Raw genomic sequence first — 22,176 nt, 5'->3', positions numbered from 1 at the left:
CATCGTATCTCCCGTACGATACCGGTGAAAGAGCAATAATGGTGCCTTAACGCATCCAAAACTATTAAGCTAGGCTGGACATTCCAAGACCCGATTCGGGCGGAGATAGCTCCGATTGGTATGAACACCCGCGCAGAGGTCCTCGGACATGGAGCGGACAACGTAGCAAGTGACCACGACTGTGCATTCGTGCAACAATTTTGTAGACGGCGCCGATAAATCATAATCAAGACATTCCATACTCATTTATGTACTAAAACTCTTCGATTACAGCCCGTATTGATTGACCAACCAAATATTACACATTAAGTCATCCGATCCCATGATTCAACTTGCGGTAGGCACTCTTGACACAAGCTTGGAGCCCGCAACAAAATAACGACTCCGCCTCGAGATACCCTCCCTCAAAGTGCGGACGTCGCAGTGTATTAGTCAAGATGCGACTTTTCAGGCATATAGCAGTGGATTGGCAACACGAAGTTGAGGTCTAGTCCGGCCTTCTGTAAATCAATAGCTTTGGAGATCTTTTGACATAAGGCCGCACTCTGGTCGAAATGCGAGTCATTAGACTCTAATTTTTCTTGTGTAAGAGCTGAAACGCTGGTACGACTCGACATAGTCGTGTTGTCAATCTGAGGAGTGTCCTCTTGTTGAGTGGCGGGTAGTATATCCTGGCACACGTTGCTCGCTAGGGGTCTGTGGCGCTGGGCTGGAACAGATTCGACGATGATCGGGCATTGTGTATAGTCTTGCTCCGACATGGACAGTGATCGGAACTCCGACTGGATCGCTGCTACCCTACAATACGTTAACAACTCTATATCCCCTGACCAAGGCCGCGGAAAGATGGCAAACAAATGCTTCCGGCAGGAACAACGAACCAATGAGTGGAAAACACATACATGATGTCGTTGGCGTGGAAGATACAATACAAAAGTTTGGAGTGTAGGCACGGCGACGTATACGGAGTTTGATTGAACGTAGCGAAACACAGTGGACCAGCAAGTGGAAGTGATACCGACTTCTTGATGGATATCAGGATGGAATGAAACACTTTATACATTATTCCTCCACGTGGTCAAGAACGCTAAGCTTCACAACGGGCTATCATAACTTGAGAGATATCAATGAAAGCAAGCTAATATCATGTCTACCAATGCGATTAGTTGGAGATGTGGAGACGACGAGGGGGAGTGGTCATTCGGAAGAAGTTTTGAAACTTTCGTAGTTTGATACAAGATCGTCCGCAAATTTGCGAAAGAAGGCAACAAGGCAACCCCCATTCAGCGTTCTTAGCGGCCGCTAAACCTATTACAAGGTTAGCTTTGGATATGCGATGCCTACTTGTAGGCAATCATGGTATGCGCACCACGTTGCTTACTACTTCGGCATTGATACTGCTATGCCTATCGACGAAGGATGGCGCGTCTCTTGGTTGATCTACATGGACATTAACATACTCACAATATTTCCGCCGAGCTTACCCACGGAGACAATGCCTAGTGACCATTACCATGTCATCTACATTGGAGCGGGTCGGAATAGCATATCTGTTCTTGCCGATCGGACGACATGACGGGGCGTCGGTCAATAAACACATTTAGTATGATCAATTGGGTGCCGCGCCCTCACATCTGGTGTACACTGCGGCGCGATGGACGTGTAGGTTGCGTTGTTGTGTGCCGATGTGTGGCACTTACTGCCATAACGATCGCCACAAGGATGAAATAGCCACTCTGTCGAGCTAGCGCAAGGCACAATTGAGCATTTGCAGGGACCCTACGATGGCTAGAACGTTCCACTATAGCTGTCACCTCTACCTGCAGTCTCCACGAGCCAGACGTTATAATGGCCCTCAACAGGCATACTGTAAAGGGCAAGAATAGAAGCGTAAGGGGCCTCAAACATGAGGCCATCTGAAACCCTCCAAGCCTATGTGTTGGAGAACCGCGGGTAAAAAGCCTTGGTGTGGCAAACGCCTGTCAGTGCTCGATCGACACGCCAGCGGGCGTGACGACTTTTGTTGAGAGTGCGGCGCGTGACGCCTTGTAAACGGGGAAAAGAAAGCACGTCAAGGCGGCGTTGGAAGAGTCCCTCGCGGCACAAAATAGTATGCCAACCAATTTCATCGGTTGCGACGCATCTGCGTTGTGTTTGGAAGTCGCCCATGAAGACGCAGATATAACAACTTCGGATGTTATGACATCATGGAGGGAACTGTAAGGCGCCGAAAGAAGCCTTGTGCACTGGTTAGGCTAGAGACGGACCTGGCGAGGCCGCACAGCGAGCGGCAGGCCTTTGCGAGGCGCCGTGACCACAAACCCGTTCGGGACGGCGGAGACTTGAGTTGCCGGAACGTTGGAAGAGGCAGCCGAAGCGAGCGAAGCTAGGTTTCAGTAAGCGGATAGGGTGTCGCCATTGCTGTCCTGTAGATAACCGAGTGAGTGACAGGTGCCAGGCGCCGGGCGTGAAGATCCTCCCTAGACAAGGTTCTAGCCCTGGAACCATCAGGGGTCCTAGCTTGGGATGCTCGTAGGGCGACATAGCGAAAACGGGAATCTCGCAATCATCAGAACTCTTGACCGATCAGTATCATGCGATGACGAATGCCACATCGGCCTCACCTTGATGTTTTGACCCGCACACGCTATGATGTTTCTACACACGATTGCCCAACCTGGAAATAAGAAGACGAATGATGTTCGCGATTCCGCAGACGCGATCAAGGCAAGCAACAGATCCCACCGCTCCAGACCAGTACTGGCATGGATGCTCAGAACACAGCATGGATTGTGCGTACAACTGTTGCAGCCAATCTTTTCCAGGACCACCGCCACACCCACTACCATCCGGCGGACGGATCATGTTTGTTTGAAGCAAGCCCAATTAAACGTACTTCTCAGAAGGACTAAAGGCCCGACATGATCAAGACGCATTGGCTTCAGGAACAGCCCGCGGGTTTGGTACCGAGGTGCGTTACGATAGTAATGGGCCGACGCATAAGACACCTATGCAGGCTATATATAGGGAGGCCGATATTGGACCGAGAACTAAACAGCTGACTTATTTTGCCTTGTACAGGGTGCGCAAACCATGGCAGGATTACAAAGACATAGAACTACATGTTTGTCCCCGCAAAGCCTTTGTGTCTCCAAGCCGTACGAATCGTCCCAGCGTGAGAAGCACGTCTCTTTTGTTTGGCCTGCCGTGCGAGCTCTGGAAGTTTTGTGGGCTTGCATCGATCTGTCCGTAAGAGCTGCTTAGTACTTGCATTATGATCTTCAAAGACGTCCGAACAGCAACGCGTCCAGACATCAACGAGTTCTACGAAACCTGTTGCCGGCACAAAGATGGCCAAGTTCCTAATCAAACGAGCATAAGTATGCTGTTGTTGCATGAGCAAGATCGCTACGACATGTGCCCAGATCGCGATCAAGATCCTCGCGCCGCTGGAAGAAGCTAGTGCAGTGCCAGACGGAACGAACAGATCATCATTAACTATTGCCCATCTCTAAGCCTCACTAATACCTTTAACGGTCGCTTCTCCCAGAAAATATAGGTCTTTTGTTCACCAAAGTCGCGAAGTTCCTCCATAGCCTGTAAGTCGAATGTGAAGATGAGCCGCGCGAGCGTCAACCGCATGATGGTCCAAGCCAACTTTTGTCCACTGCACTTATGTCGCCCAAGCAGAAACGGCTCGAATGCGTCTAAGCGATCAGACGCAAGCGGCGAGTCCGGTAAGAATCGTTCAGGGATGAACGTATCTGGGTTTGTAAAGTTCAGTGTTGAGCGAAACGTCGGGTATTGATTTACGGACACAAAAGTCTGCAGGATGGTGTAAGCAAGTATCCACTTCCAAATATCTCTCAAAGTCACTTACGTTGCCTGGTACAAGTTGACCGCAGATACGTGCACCTTCGTTGGGTGTGACGCGTGGCAAACCGACGGCTGTTGGCGGTCCCATTCGAATCCCTTCCTGTATGATCGCTGTGAGGTACTCAAGCTTTGCCACGCTAGCAATCGTGATCTCGTCTTCGGTCTCGTATGCTGAGCGTATCTCCAACTCTAGTGTCTTCAAAGCACTCGGGCTCTGTAAAAGCTGCGTGAGTATCGCTGTCATGGCTGTACTTGTAGTTTCGCTGCCAGCGAATATGAGCACAGTCATGTTCGCCTCGATCTCCTCTTTCGGAATCTTGACCTCGCCCTTCTCTTCATTGTAAGCCATGATAGAGCCAACGTAGTCTTGTGCCTTCATCTTGTTTTCCATAGTAAGGCGTTGCATGAACTTCTCATGCACGAGGTTTCTGTGATAATCCATCCTTGCAATGATCTTTTTCGGCATCCCAAGTTTCATCAACTTGTTCAAGGGACGAAAAAAATTGATCGAAGCTAAGAGAGCGATACCCTTTCCGAAGCTGCAACTAATCTCTACCCAAGGATGTGCGCGGCCTTCTGCAACGCTACCAAAGGGCTCGCCAAAGGAAAGAGCGCCAGATATGTCGAATGTCAACCAGTTCATCCAATTCGTAAGATCAGTAACGGCGTTTCCTTGGCCTTGTATGCTGGCGTCTTTCAACTTTTGTATCATAAGACCAATGAGACCTTCGAAAACGGGCGCATGTTCCACGATCGCATGTTCGGTGAATGCACCAGTCAATGCTCTACGGTTTCGCAAATGCGTCGCTTCGTCCGTACTTACGATACTAATTGGGTGATGTTCTTCCTCCTGGCCGGCCCAAACTCGATTTTTCACGATTTTGCGATTGCCATAGATGTCTCTCCAGGCTTCAGCAGTAACATAAGACAGCTCGTCCGGCGCAACACGAACGACTGGACCATATCGCTCATGGAACTCGTGCAGTTTGAGGTGGTAAAGACCAGATTGCATGGAACGCGCCCACGTCAGGCGCGTGGCTGCCCAAGATTTCGGTCCCGGATAATTCCGGAGAGGATGTAAGTAAAGGTTGTATAGTACCCTACATACGATCTGCACGTTGTGAGCATCCTTATACCTATGTGACTGACATCCGAAAACTTACCAGAACGGTAGTACTCAGCAACCCGAAAGCGATAATATTCTGTAAATGGCTCATTGTGACTGTAGCAGGTAATTGTGCGGATGTACTGTTCTGCGCTGAGCCACACTTATATTCCACGACGGCATGGCTCGTCAAACCGGTCAGTCGGGGATCGGGCTCTCGGTATCTCGCGCTGCGAAATGCCAACAGTATCACCCGACTTCAGCCTGCCGAGCGCGTACGACAGCTCGGAATTACATCTCGTAATCACCAACTGTAAGAACGATAGGCCTTTTGATAAGAACAGCTGTGACATGACGAATTTGAACATCTGTGGACCGGAAAGGGTACCTAAGACCCTGGTCGGTGACTCGATCAAGGCCCTCCAGTTGCTTACATAATGGCACTAGGCAATCGTCGGCTATATGCCTAAGCCTTCTCTCTCACACATTCCATCTCTAGTATCCTGCAAATCCGATCATGTAGTCCAACGTCCGGCCCTCCCTATACTCGGACGCGAGAGCTCGGATAAATGTCCACCTCTATGACATTGCAGTGCGCTGTCTTTTTCGTGCTTGAACGCCCGTCATTGTCGAACTAGTACAGCTTGTTTCCGCCTTAGCATCCCTCGAACATCACCTAGATCCAGGGTTTTCCTCTTTTCTACCAACAGTTTCAATGGATCCCTCGGATTCTGACGCTTTTGGCTCGGTTACCTTTATATGGAGGATGCTGGGCCTGCCACAGGATGCACTCAACTCACTACACGTACCTTTGGATGTCGAATGCTTGCCATCCTCCTTCAAGGTCGACGTCCTCGCACAATCTACCATCGCATCGTCTGCGCTTGCTGCAGCTCTCTTTTGGTCCGTTCGGAATGCTTCTCCGATTCCTCAGGTTACAGTTCCAGCTGAGCACGCATGCGTCGAGTTCAAATCTGAGCGATTGTATGCTGTCAATGGAAAGTCTGCATTCCCACCTTGGGACTCTATTGGTGGGTTTCATAAAACAGCTGATGGATATGTGAGAATACATGATTCTTTTCCAAATCATCGTTGGAATGCACTACATGTCCTAGGACTTCCACTAGACGCATCGAAGGAAGAGGTGGCTCAAAAAGTGCTGCAATGGAGAGCTGTGGAACTGGAGGCCGAGGCTTTGCGCTGCGGAGCTGTCATCGCTGCGCTAAGGTCTCTCGAGCAATGGGACGCGTTAGCCCAAGCCAGGGCTATTGCAGACTTCCCAATCCTCATGAAGCGAATTGCAAAGTCTGAGTCGTATATGCCACCGACACCGATAACAAAGGCAGTAAACAAGTGCCTTCAAGGTGTCCGCGTCGTAGAAATGAGCCGAGTCATAGCTGCGCCAGTCGCTGGAAAGACGTTAGCCGCGCACGGGGCCGACGTCATCTGGATCACATCACCATCCCTACCTGATCTTCCTGATCTCGACATCGATTTATCCCGCGGCAAGCGCACGGTGCAAGTCGATGTCAAAAAGGCTGAACATAAGGCCAAGTTACTAGATCTGCTCTCCACGGCCGACGTCTTTCTCCAGAGCTATCGTCCTGGAAGCCTTGCTGCACAAGGTCTCTCCGCGGAAGAATTGACAAACGCAAACCCAAAGCTGATCGTTGCAAATCTCAGTGCTTATGGCCCTGATGGTCCTTGGTCGAAGAATCGCGGGTTTGACTCACTTGTGCAGACGTGCTCTGGTATCAATGTGGCAGAGGCCGAGCGCTATGACGCCGACGAACCAATGCGTGTCTTACCCTGTCAAGCGTTCGATCATGGTGCTGGTTATCTTCTAGCAACTGGGATCATAGCTGCGTTATACAAGCGTGCCATTGATGGAGGCGCCTATGAGATCAATGTATCGTTGGCTGGTGTCATGAAATATATGCGGTCTTTGGGCCGATACGATAGCAAAACTGGGTTTGAGCGTAAAGACTTCAAGAAGCCAGAGGACGTGAAACAGTATCTGGAGCTGCGGCAAACGCATTTCGGGAGTCTAGAAGCAGTAAAACATGCCGCTCACATTGAGGGCCTGTCAGTCGGGTGGGACATCATGCCAAAACAGTTGGGTAGTGATACGGCGTGTTGGCGCTGATGATTCGACACTATACTACTCGTTCAAATAGCACCGCATTCATGACGAGGACTCTTCGATGCCAACCCACAACGACTCAAATCAATGCTGGATGAATTAAATTCGTTGCCTTCGAAACTTTAGTTGTCCATGATACAGCTTCGAGAAGCCGGAGCGACATCTCACCGTCATCTTGAGGCTTCGCGATCGCGCAATCACGAGCGTTCTATCCCAATCATGATAAACGTAGACTTTAGAATTAGTATCGGATGGCCACATTTCTGACGCGTATTGAGTCGTTGCAACGTGCGTTCCAAAGCCGTAGTCGCTGTGGAGCCATTGACGTCATCATCGCCCGCGTACCTGCATTAGCCCTCGCCCCTCTCTACGCCATTCACGTCTGCCACTATTTCTTGTCTTCGACTCATCGTCTGTCTATCAGTCAAAATCACCGTTACCAATCAGTACCAGCATCATGGCCGAAGTCGCAGCAGGCGCGTACATCGCGGCGGAGGTGGTTGAACACACCGCGGAAGCAGGCTACGCTGCTTACATCGTCTCTAAGCCAACGCTCCCTCTCAAAGTCACCTTTACGCGTATGGCTACAGCAACAGGTGACACATCGGCGTATGTAACCCAGTGTTTTTGTCAACAGGGTGAGGCTGACCTCCAGACGCTCGTTGGCGCGCTCCAATCATACAGTCACGGCCATCGGCAACAAGGCTTACATCTTCGGTGGTGACACGGCGAACAACGTTCTTGCTAGCAACCATGTGCATATCGTCACTCTTGAGCACTCGGGGAAACCAGAAATGGATTACAGTATCATCCCAGCTTTGCCGACATCTGAAGGTGATCGCATACCCGCAGCAAGATCGAGTCACACAGCTTGCGCCTTCCACGGGAACGTGGCAGTATACGGCGGTAGTGATGAGAACGGTGGTCTGATCGATGAGCAATCATCTGTTTGGCTCTTCAGCCCCGAAAGAAAGAGCTGGGATATTCTGCAGCCATCCAAGGGAGATGTCGACACCGGAGATATCGGCCCAGGGCCACGTCGCAATGCCCAATTGTTCGCACATGATCAGCACGTGATTTTGTTTGGGGGAGTGGATGGTTCTGGCGACAATGCATCAGACCTATGGCAGTTCGACATCGCTGCGCGGTACTGGACACAGCTTCCGACAGCACCAGTCGCGACATCAAACGCCGCACTAGCGAATGGTCAATTATGGCTGATATCTGGATCAGATCAAATGAGCAGTCAGCTGCATCATATCAGTGTCTCTTCTTCAAGTGAAGAGAGGAAATGGGAGTCTTTCACGTTTCCTACGAACCCACTAGCACCAGGCCCTCGTGCACGACATAACGGAGCCTTATTACCAGTCACTACAGGTTGGGGTCGTAACTACCTCATTTACCTCCTTGGAGCTCGGAATGACTCCTCTGCTGATATTCCGAACACCAAACCCGAAGATCCGAAGCATGCGAATGAAGTTACTCAATTCAGCGACACCTGGGTTCTCCAGATACCCTCAAGTGACCTGGAAGCTAAGCCATCGATGACGCTCAAGAATGCCATCAATCCTGCCAAGATCAAAGATGCTATTAGATCTGCTCTAGGTGCTGATACTGGACACTTGTCATGGGCGGAAGCGGTAGTACAGCTACCTTCGGACAAGCAACTGGAGGAAGGAGATGGCAAGCTGCATCCTGGCCCGAGAGCGTTCTTCGGTGCGGATGTTATGGAGAAAGGCAGCAGTGTAGTCTTTTGGGGTGGAGTGGATGCAAAGGGTGAGAGGGTCGGTGATGGATGGGTCGCAAGATTCGAGTGAATGATGCGGTACATAAGAATGTGTGTGTTCTGATGGGGGGTGCAACAGTGGATAGTTACATGGCAATTTTTTGTACCTGCCTCGACACCCATCGATGACCCATTTGTTCTACAACGTCTTTGACATATCCCATGTCCCGGGTCTTCTAATGTTTCGTCATGTGTCATGGTCTCTTTCATAGTCATTCATTTCTCTTCTTCGAATTGAGCACCCATACGGATGAGATCGAGATGCTGCAGGTATGGACAGCGAGGAGGAGGAACGGGTGTTGTCGTCTCAGTGGTGGAAGTGGCAACATGTTCGGATTGTGTATCAGTGTTCGAGTCGCCTGGCTGTACCTTGGTACTTGCAGAGAAAGTCAGTAGATGACAGGGCAGTAGATTTGGTATAAGCTCACGACGAAGTCTCTTCGTTGCTAGCGCTGAAAGTTGCGTTTGCATGGTTTAGGTTCTGACCAATGGGGGTGTCTCGGTAAGAAGAGCCCATGATCGATGAATCTGGTTAGAAAGTAAGAGTTGGAGGAGTATTAATAGTAAGTAGTAAGGAATGGAAGGTCGAGGTTTGGCGACTGTAAGACAAAGCACACGGGTAGCGGGTGCATTATGTATCCGGACATGCTGGGAGAAGGACTTCGTTCAGCGTCGCCAGACACTGGACTTCGGATCCTACAATGACTTCTTGCTGCGTTGCGACATCAGGAGCCCGTGTGTCCTGCTGTCTGAGCGATCGTTGCAATTCCGGCACCGAGGTGCTGGGGGCCTAGTAGTATAAGACTACCCTCCCCAGTTTGTCATTGGCTCCTCTAGTAATGGCGGTGACAACTTCAGTTTACTAGACCGTGCGCGGCGGAAGGTATGGATGTAAGAAGGCGCGTCGGTGGTTCGCTGTCTGTCTACGAGCAAAACGCGCGGAAACAAAATAGTGGGGCGCCTATATGATTACCTCGCGCTTAGCTGGATTTGGTCGTAACCTAGCCCAAGCGTAGTCGAATGCTCTTCTCCGCCTTGGAGCTGCCACAAAGGAAATTGGAAGTGAAGTTTGACGCGTTGGTGGCTCGCTAGGTCCTACCTCAAAGCGTTAGCACAATCGCCGTCACGCTACGTAGGTAATATCCCACAACCAGCCTAGGCGTCTTTGTGTTATGTGGGCGCATTCCCGGCGTCGCTATCTGTTGGCGCGAGTCAAGATCTGTTTCTAACGTGTGTGATCTCGGTCTGCATATTGCAAAAGCACACTCAACAACGAAAGTCCAACGCGCTTGCTATTAGTGATGCCCAGCATGGTCCACTGACTAACGAATCAAGCCACTTTACTTCAGCCACTTTGACTCGCATGCATGAGATACGAATGCGTCCCTCAGAATTCTGGAGTCAATAAACGTACTGCGCTCCTGAAGCAGCGGTGTGTGTATAGATGCTGATAGGAACATCCGCAGGTAGCTGCTCATCTTCATCGACCCATACAGCAGCACGCAATTAGGTAGCCTCCCGATGCCGAATGTTCACACCATACAGCTTTACGAATCCGACTATACGGATCAAAGATGAGGTCCATTTACGATGTTGAACTTTACGATGATGCGAAGCTTCGTCAGCAGATGATCTGGTGTCACTTGCCATCATTTGAAGCCACAGTGATCTACGCATTGTCAACACCAGGCTTGTTCTCCTCTAAACATGACGCCACACTAGAACACTGCAGGCCTGGCAAGGGGACCTTCAACCTAAATTGCGCAACCACGTTGTCAGCTTGGCACAGCCCTAGCGGCAGATTGGTGGCAAGACTGAAAGCAAAACAGTCCGCATGCACGGAGTGGTGTGCATGTAGTCGGCAGCCTCTCAGCCCCGTGGCACTAGTAGTCGCCGATCGTACCCTATCTGACCGTAGCTCCCTCAATCTCACGCCCCACCAGCTCCTCGACCCCACGCTCCACCTGCTCGGCAACTTTCACGCAACCCTTCGTAAAAACAGGCCTATCGACGAAATCCTTATTGCGATCACTATGCATTATGAATCTTGCAGGCCCCTATCTACTTTCAAGGCTCCGTCAGATCGCACCACGACATACTCTTGCTTGTTGTGGACCAAAAATAGGCGATGATCAGAGAAAACAGTCCTTCTACACGCCACGAGCGTCATCAACCCAATTGCCAAACTGCGATCTGATGTGTTTGAACTTCAATTCGTTAGCGCGCATATCGGCTTTTAGTACCTCGAGACTGCTTGCTTCCGTTTCGCTGGTCTCCACCTATTTGCGACCGCAAGGTAGTTGATGATGAGGAGGAGTTCGCTCTTGTTTCTTCCTATCGTCGGCGGTGAGATATAAGAACGTGCGAATGTGGCTTACGATGATATCTCCAAATCACCCTTTACATCTTGCGTGGTGAAACGAGATGTTTGTGTTCCGCCGTTTAGGGAATGCGGCATGATGCTATTGGTGGCTGAAGTTAATTCTGGTTTCGAGCAGCCGCCGTGAAGTATGCATCGTGAAGTATTTCTGATCAATGATAGAGTTGGAAGACTTTGGCGGACATTAAGAAGAACGAGGAATCATGGGCTACATTGCACATATTGAGAGCAAACACTTTCCATTAGGAAACACCACGTTAAGTCTACAGCATCGTGTTTCGCCGGAGATACTGTATGATTGGAGCAGACCACGCGTCCTTCAGTGATTCCCATTGAATGAGGCAAACGACAGTCGGATAATACCGAAACCGGTAAGATGTGTCTACGTGCAGCGCTAAGATTTCCTCATCTGGATAACAACCGGCGGATAATATAATACCTGTAGAAGTAGAAAACGAAGACCTGACCAGCGAGTAGGAGCGCATACACTACAAAGTGTACGGACTATTCCACGCAAGGAAATCAGGTGTAAGCCGATGGTCGTGTTTTCCTTTGGCACATTCCACTGGATGATAAGTTCTGACCTACCCCGTAGGCACTTTCAGTTAGACTCACGGATGTTGGAGTGATAGAAGTATGCGTGTGTGCCCAGCAAATAGTACCTAAGTAGCTTCTGAGCGGCGCGGAAAGAAAGCCCCCAAATCCACAGGGGCGTCTAGGTGTATCTGGGAGATCTGCACTAGGACACGATTGGTGTGAACGGCACGATGCGGATAGGATCCTACGAATGACCTGCATCAGCTCCAGGTCCGCATACGTAGCGCGACTTCCCTGTCGTTGCCGCGCCTTATCATCAATGCTCTGCAGACACGGCATACCTAGGTATGGGCAATCAAACCTTTATCGACATAGCAAACAATTCAGGCTTGTTACAAGCAGCAGCCTGATACCCAGCTCATGTCAGACGGCGAGACACGTCCCATACTTTCAACAGGCTTCGAGGCAGAATCACTGCTGGCGCAGTAGTATTGATGTCCCGTCGATGAGCCGAGCCACAGCGCTCTAAGAGGCTACGCCGTCATCCGCAACACAACCTGCATTCCTGTGTGTCTAGAAGCTACTGCTCGAAGCCACTATCGGCGGATTTGACCTCATAGGCTTCCCGAGATGGTTCTAAATAACCGAAGAGGACCAAAATCACATGTCGCATGCTGGGTATGAAAACATTCCTAGTGATCCATGAACCCTTAACTAGAGATCGCCGGGTGCGTCGTGGTAGAGGCCTGGTTTCCTTGCACAGCTATCACTTTGGTATGATGCCATGCTTCGGTCGTCCGACTGTCCTTACTCGCGAGCCTGAGGTGCTTTGCATAGAGCGGGCGTCGTCTGCTGAGCTGGAACCTACGACGTACGTCACTCCAACACCTCACCGCTAGTCGTTACTCCGTCCAATGTCGTGAGGCAAGATCTATGATAGGTCTTGTAAATTGAATGAGTATTTTCGGCGGTCAGGAGCGAGCAGTTTCGCCGCCAGAAGGACAAGGCACTTCTCTTTTGCATGCAGCTAAGCCCAAGAGGGCAGACAACGAGCAGGGGAGTGTCAGGGCTAGATACAGTCTCTCATGCAGAGGGTATTGAATGCGGAAGGCGAACTGAGGGCTAGCAAACAGCTCGGATGCGGGTTGGTGGCTTGGGGATGATGGGGGTGCGGGGCACAGCAGGCGATCAGGATGCAAGATGCAAGGAAAGGCGTACCCGGAGAATCGTCTGAAATGTCATCAGCGCATAATCGGATGCGTGGCGTCGCCGAGCCACGTGCAGCATGGTTATGAGCAGCAGGTTTGATCCACATTTCGTTGAGCCATGATTCGCACCTGCCGGGTGAGAGTGAAGTCGCGCGTCGAGTGCCAGATCCCGAAATGTGTGTTCAATCGCACTTAGGCCCAGACGATCAATGGAACTATGGGTGACTGATGCGGTTGCAGAGTTTCCGAATTACGCCGTCTTCCGAGGTCATTGTATCAGGGTCCATATTCTAGAGGCAGGAAAGCGTAGCGACATTGAAGCTTTGAAGCGCGAGTCGCTCATTTTTCTTTTCTTCTGGGTTCTTTCCTGGTGTCAGCCCGGCAGGGGCATAACGCAAAACCGTTGCAGCCGCGTACATAAGGTTCTAGGCGCAGCCCCATACTGACAAGGTAGACTGCTGGATCGATCAAGCTGCAGTTACACCGCAACAGTTGATCTTCGGTCCATATGAGACGCCAAGCACTTTTAGTTTCTTGACATCATGATGTGACTTACGTGTACAACTCAAGAATGATCTCATTTGCTGTCTCTAGTCACTCAATCTCTGCGGTAGATGCCTGCTATCCAGCAAGCTCTCAACAGGGCAAGGCCCCACGCCATTCCAATACTATCCCAGACGACATTCAGTTTGCTGCCCATGACCTCTTTCCAACCAATAGCTACCTCGATCATGGCGATATCAGCGCTCTCGGCCAGCATCAACATCTCGACATCGAAAATCCAGCCTTCAGAGTGCATGTACGGGACGATGTACGGCAATGCCGGTCGCGAGAACAGCTTGAAGCCGCACTGTGTATCCTTGATCCGCGCAGTAGCCGGAGGTGTCATGATGCGGAGGAGGATATGGAAAGAGTGCATGAGGAAGTTGCGGAGTTTAGAGCGCTGGACAACGGCTTCACTGCCGACAAGGTGAGCCCGGGAACCGATGGCGACACCACGTCCATGCTTGTCCTCTATGCTTTGACAACCTTCAACTAGTGCTCCCAGATCAGAGAAGCGACTCGCGCCATCTGCGTCTGCGAAGACAATGTACTGGCCTCGAACGTGTCGCATGCCGTGCGTGACTGCTCCGCCTTTGCCTCTGTTCTCTTCAAGTGTTATGACGCGTATGCTGCCGTGTGGGATGTGTGTAGAATGTGGTGCCTTTGCGTCGCCGTTCTTTGACCACGGTCCTGGCTTCGACTTTGGATGTTGGCTTAGTTGATGCTCCTTGGCAAACTCCAGCGCTTTATCGACCGTGCCATCAGTACTCCCGTCGCTGACGATTAGGATCTCCCATCCTTTCTGCCTCGTTTCACCCTTCCGACCAGCATGCGCATCACCGTATTGACTCTCCAGATAGTCAACGGCCTCTTCCAGCATGCCTTCAAGGCGCTCTTCCTCGTTGTATGCGGGTACTACGACGCTCATGAACAACTCGGGTTCCTCAATAGGCATCTGTGGTGGTATGACAACTTTACTTCCAGGCTCTTTCGCTGCTTCCTTCTTTGCTGCCTCCTTCTCTGCCGCCCATTTATCCAGCCAGCACGGTAGTTCCTTTGGATCGCTCTTTGCGCCGTCGGGTAGTATCGTCGTGTACTGTTTCTCTGAGCGTCGTGGGAGCCGCGGAGTGGGTGCTAAGAGGTTCAATGCGATGTAGAGCTGTCACCCATGTTATATTAGTCGCGTGTAGCACTTCATGTACGCGTATCTATTCGTACCCAGAAGCCCATTGCACACAGCAGAAAGCCTAAGCCTACGAGAAGCACCCACGTGGGTGGCATCTCAATGACGCGCTTTGGGTGCGACTCGAAGCCATAGCCAGCGCCCAATCTCTGGGTATCGAAAGCGCGGTTCTCTTTTGACATGGCGATTGCGGGGCCCTAGAGAGGGCTGTCCAGTGATGATGCTACCGGAATGCTGTTGACATTGAGTTGGGGTCGCGACCGCTGAAACCAAAGCTTGAAGCAGCTGGAAAGGTATTCGCTACAAGAAGAGTGAAAGTAATAATGGTTGCGCGACAGCCAATTGGCACGGGAAGATGCAACGTGGAAGCTGACGTACATGACGGCCCGAGGTTCGTTAGTCAGCCCCGCTATAGCGCCGGTCGGCTATCTCCATCTCTTGCTACACCAGCTATCCTAACCCTAATAAATGAATCTTGGTTACATGCTGTACAAGTTCTTGATGGTGTGGCACAGCATGGGTTTGACTTTATCGTCGTATATTACTACAATATCAACGAATCGCTGCGCCGATGCATGCGCCTATACACACGACAAAGGACACCGAGACAAGGGCATATCAAAACACTAGGCTATTGCACGAACAGCTTGGCTCATCAACTAGATCTTGGGTACAGCTTTCATGTTTACTAATGTAGCAGAAACTCTCTGTTATCCCGCAAGGTTGGCGCAGTATGGTTCTCCGATCTGTTACCAATTGCTAGCAGCAGCCCAGATTTGTCTCGGTGTGCGAAACACGAAACACCGTCTTACTCGTAAGGCTAGCGATGCTAAGGCTCTAACCTTTGGCAACACCTTTTTCCCATGTATCTATTCAATGCTTCATTTGCAAAGGGCTGCGCACTGCCAAGGGTATAAGGTACCATGGTAGAGTGTAACACCCTTACCAGTCTCCAGGCTATTGACTCATCAACTATTCCGCATTCTTCATGAGACTCGACTTACAACGACAAGAGTTAATTTTTGTGACCAGAATGTAGTAGATCGGATCTGGTATGATTCAAGGAGCCAGTGTCTGGTTTCCCTATCAGCGGCATGGTGAGCAGTGCTATTGACAACAGCTGCGCCCAGGAATCCCATCGTGTCCTTGATTGAGCGCCTTCCACTACTCTCAAACCTGTTCAATATATCATCAGTCACATTGCAGGATCCGCTGTTCTTGTCTGAACCATCCCTGTCTGACTCTTGCATCCGTAAGGTAAGATCGGCAACTGTATAAGTCTCAGTGCGGTTGTATATCGGACTCTTTCACCACGTGCAACATTATCTTAGGAGTACCCACGACGGAAACCAGAGCTGCGACTACTCGACGAAATACCACCGGTGTTGGCCAAGCATTTTCGACTGAAAGAAACTTCTCGCATGCGAATTCCCTAATGGAATTGCTCGACGAGTTGCTTATCGTTATTGTCCGTCAGAACTCAGGCCTCCTTCGACAGCAGCGACGAGATCTGGTTCAAGTGTCGCTCGTATGCCGGCTTCTGGGCTCACCAGCGAGAGAGGAGCTCCTGTCGAACCCGGTTGTGCATCTTTGCAATACACGTGCTCTGATTCGGACATATATGAAGTATCCCGATCTGGTCAGCAAAGCCTGGGACCTTGGGATTATCGCTTACAGACGTATGAGTCTTGAATACGACGATACTGGCCACTGGAAGCCCACTAGACCGATATTGAGACTTGGTTTTGAGCGTGTTTTCCGAGATGCATGTGCCGCTCTTATCGCGTATCCCAGCTTTCAACAGAATCGAAGAGGGAATGCGTCTTCGATGTGAAAGAGAACCACGATAGCACCTTTCTCACGGTCCTCATACTTATGCTACCGAAGCTTACTGATTTGCGATGCGGTACCCTGCGACTCAACAGTTTATCGATGTCTCAAGCCCTGTATTCCCACGCGGATGCGAACAATTATCTGGTCCGCAGCGAAGGGTCATTTTTCAAGAAGCAATACATGGGTGATGCATTGAGAAAACTTGCACCCTTTCTGCAGACCCTAGAGCTGCCTTGCCATTGACGTGGCCGACAGGCCTACCTTTCTTTGCCGCCTGTAGAATCTCTCTTGACGTTCACATCACCCGAGCATCTCTCGCTCCCTATCAATGCTGCTCCTTTGTACATCACAACTTTCACTTCCGATTCTCACTCCCGGATCTAAGACCGATTGATGGGAGAGCGGCTACGTCCTTTCCCGCCTACATTAGAGACGCTGAAGTTGCTGGTTACGTATGAACCAAGGGTCACGGACTTGGTGGGCTCCCTCACCTGCTCAAAAATCGATTACCCTACCATGAAGCATATTACCATCATCCACAACCTCGACGCTGGTGAGCAGATGAAGTTCAGGGAAGACGAAGTACTCGTGCTGATGGGAAAGAAGAAGGGAATTGACATCTGCTTCCAGTATCGATCTGTAAAGCAATTGCGTGACGCTTTCTCGCGGCCAACGCCCAACTTGAATACAGTCGTTTCAATGATTGAACCCCTCTCATAGTCCGAGATCATTGCGTATGAGGCACGAGACTGTTACGTAGATCTAGAGAAGGCGAGGCATAAGCTTGACCATGAGTTAACCACAGAATATGAGAAAAGACGTAGAGAGTTGTAGGTGTCAAAGTGTGGACGGAAGCTAGATAAGACGTGGATGCAGATGGGATGATCAAGCATTACAGAGGAACTCTGGTGGGTCTAGATTAATGCGGTGTACGAGTATGGATCAGTTAGGATGGTAGAAAACTACAGATTTTGTTCGGAATTGTGTATACACTCGGATGCCATCCGTGATGCTAAATATCGATCTCACAGCGACTAATGATCACCTGGACATCATTTCCTGGTATATCGTAGATGGCAGGCCCTTGATCAGGGATGCAGTTTTATCAGCATAAAGTCTCTTCAGCAAAAGTCTAGTGAATACATCTAGAGTAGTTTTCAGTGTTTAGGTATACAACTCATAGAAAACGAGCTTCTTCGTGCACGAGGAGAGCCAGGATGAAAAACCAATGATGCGGTTGATGCAAGAAAAGATATTGAACATTACGTCTGCTTCAGATATACAGGCATTTAGAACAACAACAACAAGCTATGTGTTTCAAAAATGCCTTCCCAAACGCCATCGCTACTTGTACTGATACATGCGGGAAAAGAGGACGTCGTGTCCGAATAATCTAAGGGGCCGAAAGGATTGCGACTGAAGCGCCAGCGTGAAGAGAGACAAACTATGCCTCTTGTTCATTCGCTTGCGCAGCGCGTTTGTCATCTTCATCGATGTATACTTTGAAGTGTTAGCGTTGACCTTGGAAGATATGCGATGAGAACTTACCATGTGGACGAATGAACCAACTGCAGACGAACGCGGTTCCAAAGGTTGCCGCGAGGGAGACAAAGACAGTTTGGCGATAGGTCCCGACTGTCGCACTATAAATACCGTTGAAGATGGTCGGACCCATTACACGTGCAACGGCGTGAAGCAAGCCCGTTGCACCTAGTAATTGACCGACCTGGTCTTGCGGTACATGTTTGGTCAATGCAGCTCCAAGAGTGGGCGAGCCGATGCCGCCAACCGCAGCAAGAGCTCCAGAGAGTGCGAACAGCTCGCCTTTGCGGGCAAGGGCATACCCGAGGTAGCCAGCCATGTCGAAGAAGATAGCTGCACGAATGACGGAAAGGTCGAACAGATCAGAGCCGGAGCTGCGCATGCGCGCCGCGCCGTTCTTACCGCGGAAGATGCGGGTGAGAATGGGCAAGATGACAAGAAGAGCGAAGACACGGGAGCTGTTTACAATGGTTGTGAAGCGACCAGACTCTAGCTCATGCCAATCGAACTGTCGGCGAGTGTAGACTAACACAACGCTCATGGCACCCATTGCAACACCAAACATGATAGTATCGGTAGCAGCAAGTAGAAGAAGGTTCCAGCGCACAGCGGACGACGTTCCAGGCCCAGTAGGCCAGAGGATCTTGAGAGGGCCAAAAAGGTTGATCGAGCGTAATTGGTTGATGAAGTCTCCAGCAGGTCCTTGCCGTTCAAGTTCTTCTCTGCGCTTCTCACGTGCAGCTTCCTGGCGTGCTTTGCTGAGAGATTCTGGAACAAGGAATGTTAGGAATGCGATGAAGATCAGATGAGCACCAAGGGCCATGTAGAAAATGAGCAAAACGGCTTCAGTCTTGCCAACATATTTCTGGCGCGCGTTGATGATGTATCCGGCAAGCGCAGGTCCAATGGCGATACCACCAAACAAGCAAGCGTGGAAGTACGAAAAGGCAACATTTCGCTTTTGAGGTGCGACGCAGTCGGATGCGTAAGAGTGGGCGCATGCCATGCCGACAATGAACGATCCGGATATGCCTTCCAAGCAGTAGCCGACAAGAATCCAATTGACATGTACTGTCTCGGGAAACTTTGCAGCAAGTATGGTGAGCACTTCGCCAAAGAGCGCACCACATGTATTGGCAATCATGAACTTCTTCCTCCCATATCGGTCGGATAGCGCACCGATCTTCGGACTGATGATAGCAGAGAGTATACCGGAGCACAAGCTAGCGTATAGGAGGAATAGGGACGAGCGCGAGGAAACGGCGTCGTTCTGACATCGGTCTTGCCCTGGGTCCATGGGAGAGGATATCGGATCGGTTTCTAATGTAGCGTAGTAGTCCTCGCATACCAAGTCCATGATCAAGTTGATCTTGGGTACTATTATGCCACCAAATGCGATGGTGAACAGTAGGAATGGCGGAAGTAGCCAGTATATCTGTGATCGTCAGCCGATAAACTCTCAATGCGAAGGGCTTTATGCGCCTACCGAGGGGCGCTTCCACCAGGGAAGACCTCGAAAGTCGGCATCTCCTGCCCAATCCTCTTCCCCGTCGTTGTTTCCAGCGCCATTCGTGCCCCCATTGGTGTTGCTCGAAGAACCCAGGAGTGGCGCATCCTCGTTATCGCTGTCAGGTCCCGGAGATGTCGCCCCTGACTTGCTCGGCTTCTTGAGATTCCTGACGCGCGCTCTGAACTCCTGCTCAACCTCGACATCCTCGACGAAGGCAGCGTCTGTAGTGGAAGCCATCTCGATTCGCTTGTGTTCTCCAACTCGTTTCGCGTGAGGTATCGTTGCTGTTGACGGTGGGGATCCGGGGTATCGTGGGGCGGTGTTTGAACTACGATGGCCTTCGCATTGCTGTAACTCGATTGCTTCTCCAGTTAGTTTTCCCTTCATTAAGCGATAGAATAATGTGCGAAGAAACGTCGCGCTTCGCTAGCTGGTTCCAAGTTAAGGAGCGCGATTCTAATCATCTTCCGTGTCGGGTACAAGGACAAATCTCAGCTTACCAAGAATAGAACGCCTCACAGCCGCTCACAATTGCGACGGTCAGCAGTAAGAGTGCAACGAGAAGGTAAGAGAGTCAGCAGTTCCAGTGGTTTGTCCGCGCCATTAGGTCCGCTAGCGTTCCTCCACACAGGGCTGACAGGGCGAGACTTTTGTGGGTTCGTCGTAGATACCTGATCATGACGTTGTGATACTTCATTATCAGATCCCACACGATCGGCGTCTCGGTCGCATTGGTCCCCCGCGGGCGCTAGTGCATATACAGCTTAATGCCACGGACCAATGTTTTCCTTGCTTTGCAATGTGGCTTTCACAATCGCCCTTTCGTTGGTAAGGGATGTCAAAGCACGTTGTCTCTGCACTGTCTAATCATCATCGAGTAGTGCACGGGGTAATGCTGCGAACACGCCGGAAATACCTAGGTAACTGGAGATCTCGCACAGACATGTAACTTAGCACACATACCCGACAGTCCGTCAATAACCAGGTCATGTGTTTGACGCATTCGTAGCATGCATATCCGATCCGTTGCTCACCCTCATTCATCGATACAAGAAGTTCATCGTGAGAAATATGTGCCATGGTTTTTATTGCTGACCTGAACTATTCCTCCAAACTTCAATAATGCCCTGCAGATCCTTGAGTCTTGTAGGTCGAACGAGGTAATTATCGACACCGGACTCATACGCCGCATTACGATCCTTTCCACTCACTAGCCCAGTAAGTGCACATATGTACGTCCTATTACGCTCTAATCGTGCTTCCGTCTCACGTATCTCTCTCGCGACATCAAAGCCCGAGACATCTGGCATTGAGAGGTCGAGGAAAATTAGATCGAACGGTTGCGCAGCCTTACCGTCATCTGGTTCGATAGCGCTTTTGAACGCGTCGATGGCTTCTCGACCCCCACCGACAGAGGTCGCAGGCGCCTTGCTACATTTACGTGCATACATGGTGAGCACCTTGAGGTTTACGGCGTTGTCGTCGACAAGCAGCAGCTTCGGCTCCGCTAGAGGTGCTTTTGATGACTTAGATGAAGTCGGTTCTTTCGCTTGCTCTGCATGCGCCTGAATGTCGTAGTCGTATGTTCGAGCTTCATTGCGCCCTTCTGATGTGTCCGTCTCCAAAGCTCCAGGCAGGCCGACTGCTGGTATCGCCGGCGAATGCGCCACGCTTTCCTCACTGCTTACTTGCGGGCTGTCCGCAAGTTCTAAACGTGACAGTGATGATGTTGGTAGGTCGTCGCCTGTTTCGGCAGCGTCGCCACTCGATTGATTATGACTTCCTTCGACTGATCGCTCCTGGTGTTCCGTGGTATCTGATGTCTCACCGAAATGGAGTCGAAGCTCGAAGGGTGAGACTTCGTTAGGAAACAAGTGCGCCAGCGCATCTTGAAGTTTCGAAATGGTTATAGGGCCGGCGATGGTTGCGACCTTTTCTGAAGGCGTTGTGTACGGGCTAACAGCGGTTTGCACATCAGGGTAGAGCAAGATACGCTCAGCATGGTCGAATGTGCCACCGCAGCTCAATCTCGCAGCGTCCTCGTCCTCTTTTAGAGCGATAAGCAGGCGCGGACGCGAGTTTGTGCTTGCACTTTCCCACGGAATGACCGTGATGTGGAACCAACGTCTTAGACTTTGTGTGAGCGAATCTAGGAGTAACCCAAGTCGCCGTTGGTCTCGTACTGCATCTCCGGTTTCCCAACGTCTTGGTATGAAAAGACTAATCCCTAGCTGGGGCAGCTCAGTAGTACCAGACTGCGTATTGAAAACCTTCGCTGCCCCTTCCAGCGGGTCGTGTAGTAACCGAATTGATGGAAGTGTGACAGTGAATGTAGATCCATACTGTTTGCTCGACTCAATCTGTACGTCGCCACCAAGCATAGTGGTTGTCTGTTTGACTATACAAAGTCCGAGACCAGTACCTTCCGTAACAGGGTCTTCCTGAGAAAATGGTTCAAATATTGAATGCCGAACAAAGTCGGAAGCTATTCCCTGACCAGCATCTGTGCAAGAGAAAGTGACGTAATCAT

General features: G+C 50.6%; 8 protein-coding genes across 8 annotated transcripts; 3 read left to right on the top strand and 5 right to left on the bottom strand.

The window, feature by feature from the left end:
* Positions 1–3,498: 3,498 nt before the first annotated feature.
* On the bottom strand, positions 3,499–5,093 carry ALTATR162_LOCUS8719 (uncharacterized protein; the record flags this gene model as incomplete). Its single annotated transcript, XM_043316352.1, has 3 exons — positions 3,499–3,825; positions 3,881–4,987; positions 5,040–5,093. The coding sequence occupies 3 exons, from the start codon at positions 5,091–5,093 to the stop codon at positions 3,499–3,501; spliced, it is 1,488 nt and encodes a 495-aa protein (XP_043172287.1).
* Positions 5,094–5,696: 603 nt separating this feature from the next.
* Positions 5,697–7,127, top strand: ALTATR162_LOCUS8718 (uncharacterized protein; the record flags this gene model as incomplete). Its single annotated transcript, XM_043316351.1, has 1 exon — positions 5,697–7,127. The coding sequence occupies one exon, from the start codon at positions 5,697–5,699 to the stop codon at positions 7,125–7,127; it is 1,431 nt and encodes a 476-aa protein (XP_043172286.1).
* A 454-nt stretch (positions 7,128–7,581) lies between these two features.
* On the top strand, positions 7,582–8,941 carry ALTATR162_LOCUS8717 (uncharacterized protein; the record flags this gene model as incomplete). Its single annotated transcript, XM_043316350.1, has 2 exons — positions 7,582–7,733; positions 7,780–8,941. 2 exons carry the CDS (start codon positions 7,582–7,584, stop codon positions 8,939–8,941), a joined length of 1,314 nt encoding a protein of 437 aa, XP_043172285.1.
* Positions 8,942–9,126: 185 nt separating this feature from the next.
* On the bottom strand, positions 9,127–9,427 carry ALTATR162_LOCUS8716 (uncharacterized protein; the record flags this gene model as incomplete). The annotated part of the gene is made up of 2 exons (XM_043316349.1): positions 9,127–9,286; positions 9,339–9,427. 2 exons carry the CDS (start codon positions 9,425–9,427, stop codon positions 9,127–9,129), a joined length of 249 nt encoding a protein of 82 aa, XP_043172284.1.
* A 4,206-nt stretch (positions 9,428–13,633) lies between these two features.
* ALTATR162_LOCUS8715 (uncharacterized protein) lies at positions 13,634–14,943 on the bottom strand (the record flags this gene model as incomplete). The annotated part of the gene is made up of 2 exons (XM_043316348.1): positions 13,634–14,737; positions 14,797–14,943. The coding sequence occupies 2 exons, from the start codon at positions 14,941–14,943 to the stop codon at positions 13,634–13,636; spliced, it is 1,251 nt and encodes a 416-aa protein (XP_043172283.1).
* Positions 14,944–17,110: 2,167 nt separating this feature from the next.
* On the top strand, positions 17,111–17,314 carry ALTATR162_LOCUS8714 (uncharacterized protein; the record flags this gene model as incomplete). The annotated part of the gene is made up of 1 exon (XM_043316347.1): positions 17,111–17,314. The coding sequence occupies one exon, from the start codon at positions 17,111–17,113 to the stop codon at positions 17,312–17,314; it is 204 nt and encodes a 67-aa protein (XP_043172282.1).
* Positions 17,315–18,038: 724 nt separating this feature from the next.
* On the bottom strand, positions 18,039–19,883 carry ALTATR162_LOCUS8713 (uncharacterized protein; the record flags this gene model as incomplete). Its single annotated transcript, XM_043316346.1, has 3 exons — positions 18,039–18,094; positions 18,143–19,571; positions 19,623–19,883. 3 exons carry the CDS (start codon positions 19,881–19,883, stop codon positions 18,039–18,041), a joined length of 1,746 nt encoding a protein of 581 aa, XP_043172281.1.
* Positions 19,884–20,731: 848 nt separating this feature from the next.
* On the bottom strand, positions 20,732–22,027 carry ALTATR162_LOCUS8712 (uncharacterized protein; the record flags this gene model as incomplete). Its single annotated transcript, XM_043316345.1, has 1 exon — positions 20,732–22,027. The coding sequence occupies one exon, from the start codon at positions 22,025–22,027 to the stop codon at positions 20,732–20,734; it is 1,296 nt and encodes a 431-aa protein (XP_043172280.1).
* Between the last annotated feature and the right edge of the window lie 149 nt (positions 22,028–22,176).

Source organism: Alternaria atra, assembly GCF_907166805.1.
Source record: "Alternaria atra isolate CS162 genome assembly, contig: 29, whole genome shotgun sequence".
Classification (NCBI taxonomy): Eukaryota; Fungi; Ascomycota; class Dothideomycetes; order Pleosporales; family Pleosporaceae; genus Alternaria; species Alternaria atra.
This window is presented reverse-complemented; position numbering and strand designations above follow the sequence as displayed.